Genomic DNA, 11,030 nt, shown 5'->3' with positions numbered 1-11,030 from the left:
TTCTCTAACATATAAAGCCACTCCACCACTTCTCGTTCCTTGCCTATCCCTTCTGAAGAGCTTATAGCCATTCATAGCAGCACTCCAGTAATGAGGCTCGTCCCACCATGTTTCCGTGCATTGGTGTAGATGCACTTCAGCTGGACTACTGATCTCCCCTCTAAGACTGGCCTGCTGCCCCTAGGCTCCTCTTTAGCATTCAGGGTTTTATCCCCATCCCCCTTTGGACCTAGTTTAAAGCCCTCTCAATCAGCCCTGCCAACTCATGGGGTAGGATCCTTTTCCCTCTTTGAGACATGTGAACTCCATCTGTCATCAGCAGACCTGGTGCTGTGTAAACTGCCCCATCATCAAAGAAGCCAAAATTCCACTGATGGCACCAGCCTCTGAGCCACGTGTTAATCAGATGGGTTTTCCTGTTCCTTCTAGTATTCTTCCCTGCTACTGAAGGGATAGAGGAAAACACTACCTGCGCTCTCGATCCTTCAACCAGTCTTCCCAGTGCCCTGAAGTCCCTTTTGATCACCCTTAGACTATTCTCTGCAACCTCATCGCTGCCAACCTGAAAGACTAACAGTGGGTAATAGAGGGCTGGACCAGACCAGGGAGTTTCCTGGTGACGTCTCTTACCCGGGCTCCAGGGAGGCAGCAGACTTCCCTGTGGGATGGGTCTGGCCAGCATATTGGCCAGTAAAAGAAAGAAAAAGAAGAAATGGGAAACTAAATTACAGTAGGAACTATTCTTTAGCTCTGCCTAGATGGTTCTTATGTTAGTATCACTTCCACGTTTTTGGGAAAGAAAAAAATTATTTTCTGGTTTTTGATTGTGGAACTGAGAGGTGAAGAATGTGTAACATTACACATTCCGGATCCCACTTGAGTTTCCTTGGCTGCCCAGATGGCCTTTCCTCCCTAATCTATTCAGTGGGGATGTTAACACACTTGTGTGTGCAGTGGAGTTTTATCACTGGTATATTGCTGTCTCCTGTGGGTATTCTTTCTGTTAAAAATAGCATCAGTGATGTTTTTAATGGTGGATATATCCTTGTTATAAACATTAACTCCCTTGTGCTCTTAACAGTTACTTTTAAAAATGCAGTCTTATATGATTCTGTCAATACCAGCATCTATGAAATAACTATTTTTTTTTTTTTGTCTCTTTTTTGGGGAAAGAAAATGGCATTGTAATGCAAAAAGTACTTTTTTGTTTGCACTTCCCATTGCCAGTCCTGACTAACTGGCTACTTTGCCTGTAAATTATTCAGGTCTTCCTTAGACTACCTCTGTGACTCATCTGAAACTTGTATAAAAAATTGTGTATGTACATGACTGTAAATAAGCTTATCCTTGGAAAACACGTTTGCAATGCCCCTTGGTTTGTGGGATGGCTGTTTGTTCTTTTGATGTGGGGATGTGGGCTGAGCAGGGGGGAAGGCTTAGGTAATTTGTTTATTTTGGAAAGGTAGTAGTTCTGGATGGGAATGAAAGGGGGAAGGATCCAAATTGATTATGTCAGATGTTCTGGGAAGGGAAAACGTAGAGTAATAGGATTTTCATCTCTGGTTGAAAAGCAAGCCAGCCCACTGTGCTTATTACTAATCTTTGGTTGCAAAGTCTGTAAGATCATTATTTTTGCCTTATTTGACATATTTGAGTAGTTCTGAGGGTTTTTCCTGTTCAAATATCTTTAACACTTTATTTTGGCAGATAAAGATTAAAGCATGAAGAGTATCTTTTTGTGTCTTGTCTTCAAGACATTCATCAAAAGATGCGTAATCTGTCAGATGTGTTCCAAAGACCCCCAGCAGCTCCTCTTTTGGAGTTGAACTGAATCTCTTGTATAAATCCAGAGTTTCTTATGTTGTATACCATAGATTATAATCTTCTTTGGGAATACTCTAAATGGATGCTGTCCCAAATGAAATGACCCCAAATTATCCAATATAATACCTCCTTCTTTTGAAAAAGAAAGGAGGCATTAAGCAGCAGTTCTTGAACTTTTTATTTTAGATTGTCTGTGTTCTTCCTCTGTAATAATAATTGTCTTTTTTCTCCCGAATTCCCCTAGCATAGCCTGCAAAAGTTCCACTCATTCCTGAATGCAACTATCGTAGTTTTAGGAGGACTGGAAGAAAATACTGCTTTCCAGGCTTCAGCAGAGAAGGTTCTGTTTAGCCTATTCATCAAATTCTGCCATCTTCCACTTCCCAGATGGCTCTTGACTGGTTTAAGCCCCCTGAAAGAGCCTTTTCCCAAGTGCCATGTGTATTTTTTTCTCCTCACTATCACTAGTATTTGCATCATGTCCCTATATAGAGGACAGGACAGAGAAAACTCAAGGGCGAGCTGAATTTCTTCTGGAGGTTCTTAAGTGAATGCTTCCTTCTTTCCTGCTATTTGAAGAATGTCAGTCCTAAGGATGAAAAAAAAAATGAGTCAAATAAGAGCTCGGAAGTAACGTAACCTTTGTAGATCATAACTACGTGGTCAATTCTGGAAACTTCAGTGAAGTTTCTCTATATTTTTGTTACCTTCAGTAAAAGTGGGATGTGAGACATGCATGACTTTGAAAGTAATATGCTTGACTTTGCAGGTGAAGAAGTGCTGGCATCTTGTGATAATGATGTAATTCATCTTTTTTTTCCTTTAGCGTACATAGTAGATTTCAGTGCTGCTGGTTGAAATGAGCCACCAAATGAGCTGATTAGGAATGAAAAATTTGAAAAGTGAGATCCCACTGGATCACATTTATATCAAGAGCAGTGCTTTCACTCTCTGCTCTTGAACAGACTCAGTAACTGAAGTCACAGTAGAATATAAGAAAGAAAACAGGGTTTTGAGGACTGCACTGGGCGAAGTTCAAATTCTAGTGAATGCAGGACCAGTCTGGGCCTGGATGAAGTGTTATACAGAGGTAAAAGATAATCTGTTGGTTTTAAGTCTGAATGGTGTAAAGTTGTATGACTTGAAAAAGAATGAGTAGACAGGTAGTAATTACTGATTGTTTCCCTCACTTTTTGGAGTTGATGGCATATATCAGGTATCGGTGGAGAGTTTTAGCTCTTAGTATAGCACTGTAGAAGTGCACTCCAAGAGTTAGAACTAGGTAACTTTTTTCCTTAGATCCTAAAAGTCTTCAGTGCCTATGGCAGTTTTATTCTGAAGTCTTGAATTTATCTCTCAGCTTTAATAAGTGTTGGTTTTGCTTGCAGATGCAGGTGCATCTGTTGCTGATCGTGAGGCCAGTCTGGAGCTGATTAAGTTGGATATATCACGCACATTTCCATCCCTGTATATTTTCCAGAAGGTGAGATTTCTGTAATTTTAGTTATGACAGCTTTAAACTTCTGAATAGTTAAACAAGAAAAGAAACCTAGCTGGCTAAATATGGAATAGTTTTTAGAAGCTGTTTGTATAAAACAACAAAAATAAAATTAGTTCTTTTCTACATATAACAGCAAATGGTCATATTTTTTTTTTTTTTTAAAATGAGTAGAGACACTTAGTGATGGACTGTAAAGCTTTTTCTCCTGGAAAAATTGCCTGTGGTTCCTATTAATGTTTATGAAATTACATGCTAAAATGAGAATATTCTCACTGCTTCTACAGAAATCTTGATGCATTTTAGTACACATTTTCAGGCTTTATGATTTTTACATAAATATAATATACGCACACACATGTATATAAAATAGCGTGTGCTACTGTAATACAGTAACTTGTGTTATTAAGAATTAAAACATCCACTGCCTCTGAAAAGGAAAAAAAAAACCATGGATGTGTACCAGATACCCTAATTTTCCATTATGTACTGATTTGCACTGAATTATTTCATAGGATTATTGGTCTCTTACTTTTCCTTTAACATCTCAAAAGCATACATGGTAACACTTAGAGTAAAAACTGGTGGTATTCTAGATGTGAACAAAGCAATAATTCACTGGCTTACTTGCGTCCTGAAATACTGGCTTATTACCTCCTTATATTTATAAAATTATTTTGAAAAAAATTTTTTTCTTCTTTTCCCCCTCCTCTCTCCCCTTGTATTAGGGTGGTCCTTATCATGATCTCCTGCATAGTGTTTTAGGAGCATATACCTGTTACAGACCAGATGTGGGATATGTAAGTATTTGCTGTAAAATGTTTATAACATGGCAAATAAGCTTAAGATGTCATGTATTGGAGTGTATTTAATAAGTAGATTGCCTAAACTTTATGCTACTAGCACTTTGAGAAAAAAATTCAACCTTGGCACTTACTCATTTCGTAGCAGTTACAATGATGGTAATTCTTAGAGATGATTAAATAGCTGAAAATGTACTGAATGTCAAGGATGAGTATACTGTCAGGCTTGCATGGAAAATTTTAAACACCCAGAGTACCTATAGGAGGGAAAAACACCCCACAAACCAAAAACAAACAAACAAAACCCAAACGATAGCGGACTTCCAATGAGCACATAGCCTATTCTGTCCTAGTGTTGCTCCCATTGCTGCCTAGTGCTGTCCTAGTGCTGCCATTTCCATAGTGATACTCTCTGTTTCACTACTAGGCATCCTAAAATCCAGAAACTCCTTATTGGTGTTATCTTGTCAAAGATTAATTGCTCCATTTGAGTTTAGTGAAGATAAAACTGTTTGCAGCAAACATTAGTGTGTTTAAAAAAAACCCAAAAAACAAAACTAAAGAAACCAAAACAAAAGCCAGGAAAACAAAAAAAACCCGCCAAAAACTCATGAAAAACTGCCAAAAACCCCACAAATCAACCAACTAAATCTAACATCTCTATGAATGGTGTCAGCTTACAGAAGCAGTTAAATAACAAACAGATGCTTTTTTTCATTCTTTTTCTTTCTTTGTTACTGGGGCTAGCTAGGAACACCTTTTACAAGCTCTAATCACTTCTAGGCTAAAAGGAACTTGAGTTTTAAGTCTGATCCATTTAACAAAGCGTTATTTAACACAGGGTGTGTTTTCCTCTCTAAATCAGACATACTTGGGACTCTGCATCAATATCCAGTTGGTTTTTCATGTTCAAATGTTTTTAGCCCTGAATTTTGTCATCTCTGACCTCATTTTTGGAGACCCTCCCATACTCTTTAAGTGAGATTACACACTCTGCAGGTTCTGAGACTGACTGTTCCCAGGGTGGAGTTTTAAAAGTCAAATAAGTAATTTTTCACAGATAGGTATTTTCTTTTTCATTAGGAACACAGCTAGTCTGGATATTTCTGATCATAATTTTTTAAAAAATGTTAATATGGCAGTAAATTTAATGTAATATTATTTCCACACCCATCTATCCCACAAAAATGGAAAGCTGCTGGACTGTTTTTGAAGCATATCAATACTCTTTTCCCTAGTCAGTTAAAATACCAAGTGCATTTTTTTAAATGAGGAGCGGGCAGCATAAATGCCTAGAAATGGTGGAATAATCATTATTGCAGTTGAAATTTGTAAAATTATTTTTAGTATAATGGGTATTCAGATCATTAGTTAACAACAACAAGAATAATGCTCTTCACTTTTATTGCAGGCCAAATTTTTTGTGAGAGAATAATCATGGAAAAATGTAAATTTGCATTGTAGCTAACCACTTAGAAGTAATTTTACGTATGTGAACAAATACCGTTTGGCAAGTGGAAAGATATGTATTGAATGTTCTGAAACAGAACTGTGTCTCAATTCCAACATATCTGTCTGGGTCTAAACTGTCCCATATGTGAGGTTTTTCTCCATGTCTGCTTTTCCCATAGCTTAACAATGAACTTAAGGCCAAGTTTTGTGTCTTATGAGCTCTGCGTCCAGCCCATGTGGTTTTAACTTTCTTGCATTCCAAGTCCTGAGGACTTGTGATCATGAGACCTCCCAGAACTTCCATCAAGCACCTAAAACCGGCATCTGAAGAAACACTCTGTTTCTTGCTGAAATCAAATTGACTGCATGCATAAAAATTGCTTATCCATGTTGTTTCTGTTCATCTGGAAATGTTATGCAATTGTATTTGATATATTGCAGACTGTAAATGTTTGCATTTCCAAAGATCTAAGATGTACTGAACCTACTCACCTGTATTTGCCCAATGCTTTTCCCACTTGAAGGTACAAGGGATGTCCTTCATTGCTGCTGTGCTCATTCTCAATCTGGAAGAGGCAGATGCTTTCATTGCCTTTGCTAACCTTCTAAACAAGCCATGCCAACTGGCCTTTTTCCGTGTGGATCACAGCATGGTATGCACAGAGTTTTCTGGTTTTGAACCATAATATTCTTTTGACTTGAAGCATAGTTGATTTATTGATGGCTTCCTTTTGTCCCATTGAATAATGGAGAACTTTAACCTGTGGTTACAAAATTGAGATCACCAGATACGAATCCATAGGACACATTCTACTGTTTTGATTTTTCCTCTAGAAACACTTAATTGTTGCACTTACCCTAAGAAGTCATGTTGTGTTATGTTGACATCCTCAGTTCTTGGTGGGGTTTGTGTTATTTTACAACTAAACATTCTTTTGATGACTGCTTATGAAGCACTTTGCTATCTCTACAGATGCTGAAATACTTTGCAGCCTTTGAAGTATTCTTTGAAGAAAATCTTCCCAAATTGTTTCTTCATTTCAAATCATACAGTCTTACTCCAGACATATATTTGATAGACTGGTGAGTTCAGAGAACACAGCAAACCTAACCTTAGAACTGTTGGAACACTTTCCATTTTGCTATAGGTTTTTCAGAAATAGAAACACAGCATAAAAAATGCATTCAGTAGGTGTTTGTGTACCTCAGCTTTCTAGGTCTTGTGAAATTATGGTGAACTGTTCTGTGCAACCACAGTTCCTGTGGCAGGATTCAAATTTTATGAACTGGGATTAGGAGTGACATCTATTCAGATAAAAAAAACAAAACACACAGGAGTCCTGTGTGTCTCATTTTCTTGTTGCTGCAGGTAAGTGTCAGCTATGTGTAACATAAGTACGGAAGAGGAGGCTACTACACTGTATTTGTCTTATGACTGATTGTAAGTGACTTGATGAAACGAGCATAATCAGCTGCTGAAGAAAATATTAATATAGGAATAGATACTTTAAAGCAGAAGGAGGACAAAATCTAGGACCTGGTTTGGGAAGGAATAAACTTGGAAATACAGTAAACACTTTGAAGTAATGAATATTCTGAAGCAGAGAGTACCAAACTACATTATGTGCCTGTAATGGAAGGCAGTAAGACAAGCATCCTTGAAGTGTGTATAGTGCTACCTAATATAGAAGGTCTATTCGTAAGTGTGTGTGTGTGTGGATAAGGATGTGCTTCATATAGGATTATTATATGGGTTAGAATTTTCTAATAGAGTAAATTGAATTGGGTAGAATTAAATAATATAAAAACATCAGTTCATCTGAACTTCAGCTATAAGATGCACCTTATCAGTAAGCAACAAGTCTCAGCAGGAGCAGGTTATACAATAGCAGTGTTGAGTAAGGAGTGTGCTGCAGTCCTGAGAGTTTAGGCAGATTGAGAGAGGTATATATGTTACAGAAGTAGTGCTGCTGTACAAAGCACTAGAATATTCTGCTTCCAGTTACCTGTGAGAAATGAAGATTGTTATTCCTGCACATGTTCCAAAGATGGCCTTGAGGTAAAGCGAGCTCCTTTTGTAAAGGAAAAGTAGAAGAGGTTATGGTAGTCTGCAGTAAGGAGTGTTCTGAGGTTCCTGAACCACTTCCCAATAGGAATAATGGGGAAACAGAGAACACTGTGCTTTGTATTAAAGGAACCACTACAAATTTATGGGAGAAGTTCTACAATATGGTACATACAGCAGACTGAACTCTCTGCCCATGTATAATGAATGCTTTTTTAAAAATAAACTTTGCAGTAAGAAAAGCAATTGGACTCTTCCCAATAAGAATAGAACAGCAACTGTCTTTAGATTTTGATGATTTTTAATGTGAATAGAAATTCAGAATGTATCATGGAAATGCAGTTATTGAATTCTTATTAGTACATTAGAGGGATGTAGCCTTCTATTGAAATGATTTGCGGCTTTAGATTTAGCTTAGAAAATAAATTATGAACTGTATGGCTTAAATAATGGGAAGGGTTAAATTACAGAGTTATGATCTTTCTTGCTTAAGTTCTTATTTGTATATTATACCCTGTTTGAGTGTAAAGATACTTGTAACTTCTCTAGGCAGAGCTTCCTAAAGGAGGTGGCTTTCAAATGGATGATTTCCTGTAGCATAAAAAGAGATGGGTTTCAGAGTAGGAGTTCTGACTTCAAAAACTGGAGACTTGTGGATCTTTGAAATATGGAAAAAAAGAACATATGAAATAATTTGTCATCTGCTTGCTCTCAGCTAATGTACTGAGATTTAAAGGGGGTTATATTTTCGTCTTTCTGAAATAGGTTAAAGTTATAACTGTTCCTTCTTTTCTCAATTGTAGGATTTTTACACTCTACAGCAAGTCATTACCACTTGATCTGGCCTGTCGTGTCTGGGATGTTTTCTGTAGAGATGGAGAAGAATTTTTGTTTAGGACAGGATTAGGAATCCTTCGGTTATATGAAGATATTCTCCTACAGATGGACTTTATTCATATAGCACAGTTTCTAACAAAACTTCCAGAAGACATTACATCAGAAAAGCTTTTTAGTTGTATTGCAGCTATTCAGATGCAGAATAGTAACAAAAAATGGGCACAGGTGAGTTTCTTGGAGAGGATAGATATGTAGAGATAGATATATCTCGAGAGAGAAAGATAGAAACAGACATGTTGGCACATGAGTATATGGGGCACTTAATGACTACTTTATGCTGCATGTTTGACTTCTGAGCAATGGGCACTTCCTTTCTAGTGTCTCATTCTAGAAATTAATCTCCATGCTAATATTGTGGTGGTTAATACTGATCTTTTTTATAACACTGGCTTTTTTAATATCAAATAATTTACTTTTCCAGGTGTTCACCTCACTGATGAAGGACAACAAAGAAGGGGACAAGAACCATAGCCCAGCACTGAAAAGCTAATCGTCATAGTGTTGAGGTCAATTGAAAATGTGGAAATGACAGAGGAGTTTTCACATCACTTCTATGTGGAAAAGCACAATAGAAAATGTGAAAATGGGATGGAAAATTGACACGGCTCTCAGTGGAGTAATGAACTGATGAAATCTTCACCCTTTTGCCAGTATTAGCTTTTGTCGTGGGAAGATTTGTTTTCACACAGAATACGAAAACTTACGAAACTGAGAAGTGGAGGAATTCATATTTAATACTTTAAAAGAATCAGCTCAATGCAATAAACATTTGTAATAACTTCTGTTGGTACTTTAAAAAAAATTTTGAGGCATAACTTTTTTTACAAATACCACAAAGGCACTTTTTTGGGGGGATGAGGGAAATGCTAAATCTTAAGGCCCCAAAACTGCTATCCAAACCAAATGCTTTGGTACAAATATTACCTCCAAAATTAACCATTTGAAAGTATTGAGGACCAAATAAGGTTGTTTGGTATGTTTATGTGCAAGATGGTTAAAATTTGGGAAGGAGTATTGTCTTATTTACTTGTTTTTGGTTCTTTTGGGTTTTTTGTTTTTTTTTTTTTTGTTGTTATTTTTTTAAGTTGCAGCTTCATTCTTCAGTCTGGGCAAATGTAATTAACTCAGGAACTGTGGAAGTGTTGTGCCCAAACCTGTTAAAGGAAAAACCGTCTGAATTTTAAACAGTGGTAAGATCAGGGCTGTTACTTTCAAAGTGTATGGCTTTCAAAGCAAGTGGTGTTAAGCATTTGTTTTGGTGTATTGGCTGTGCAGCTTATTAAAAATGGAGTTGGGTATTCTGTTGAAAGGGTTTTGCCACCAGAAGTTTTATTTTATCGAGCCATTTCTAACTAAGAAATACTTATGTGTAAAGGTGAACACTAGAAGCTGACAAAGCTATCTGCAGACTTTGTGTTGTCAAAGGAGCAGTCACTTTTAACACTTCGGAATAATGTAGACACAGAATTGTTTTTGAAACTATCTTTTATTAGTGTGCAATACTGAAATCCAAAAAGCATCTGGTTTAGTGATACTTAATTCTTTAACATCTTTTAACTGTGAGACATAAGGTCATACTGTATGTGTCATGGTGGATATTTTCAAATATTTCCTGTTCTCGAAGATGCTGTACAACAACTTGTGATTGTAGGGGATGGAAATTTAAAATGGATAGCACTGCAGGTGAGGAACACTTGCACTCTCTTGGTCCATTTTTGCTAATATTTAATGTAAATAAATTCCTTACATGTGGGTTTTTGTAACTGGTCCCTCTGTGGAAATCAAGTCAAAATTACCATTATGTATTTTTAAGTGCAGGAAGCTTCCAGTTGTCTGATGTTTAAAAGCAGAGTCTACATAATTGGGGTAAAGATTTAGTGTGGTGTAACTTACATTGCTATCTGGTTTAAAAACTACATATATGCTACTTATAACATTACAATTTGAAATGTAAATGTCAGATTTTTCTTAACTTATGTATTCACTACTTTAATTGGATCCAACTTGTCTTATATTTTTGTGTTATCTTGTACAGTTTTCTTACTTTTCAACTATAAATCTGTATATAACTGTAAATAGAAGGATCAAGCCTTCCTTTAAGACCACTAGTAACAATTCCTGTGTAAATAAAACTTACAGCAGATGTGTGCTGTGGTTCTTTTTGATTGTTCCATAACTTGCTGCTAAGTAGGGCGAGAATGTTGTACTGATGAAAACTGAGCTGGTCATTGCAGTAAGTAACTACACTTGGTGTCACCTAGATTTCTTGCCTCCTGAGGAGCTGAGGTGAAGGGCAGTGTAGTACGCTGCGAGGTTAGCTTTGCTCTTTTTGAGGCTCGGGAGTGAACTCGGAGGCGGATACTCTGGTCCTGGAGGGAGTGCTTTGGAGCGAGGCAGATGGTGGAGCATTAAAATAAAAGATTGATATATTTATGAAGTGGGAGCAGCTCCCGGCCGGACCGGGCAGCGCCTGTCCCTCAGCAACTACTGC

General features: G+C 37.2%; 1 protein-coding gene across 1 annotated transcript; it reads left to right on the top strand.

Moving 5' to 3' along the window:
- Positions 1–3,212: 3,212 nt before the first annotated feature.
- On the top strand, positions 3,213–9,487 carry LOC104156041 (TBC1 domain family member 12; the record flags this gene model as incomplete). Its single annotated transcript, XM_009698345.1, has 6 exons — positions 3,213–3,307; positions 4,051–4,122; positions 6,102–6,230; positions 6,551–6,660; positions 8,446–8,704; positions 8,961–9,487. Coding segments are annotated over 6 exons (734 nt in total), but the record flags the coding sequence as incomplete, so codon positions are not given.
- Positions 9,488–11,030: the final 1,543 nt, after the last annotated feature.

Source organism: Cariama cristata, unplaced genomic scaffold (genome assembly GCF_000690535.1).
Source record: "Cariama cristata isolate BGI_N322 unplaced genomic scaffold, ASM69053v1 scaffold27614, whole genome shotgun sequence".
In the NCBI taxonomy this organism is placed as follows: Eukaryota; Metazoa; Chordata; class Aves; order Cariamiformes; family Cariamidae; genus Cariama; species Cariama cristata.
The sequence above is the reverse complement of the archived record's forward strand: the minus strand, read 5'-3'. Positions and strand labels throughout refer to the sequence as shown.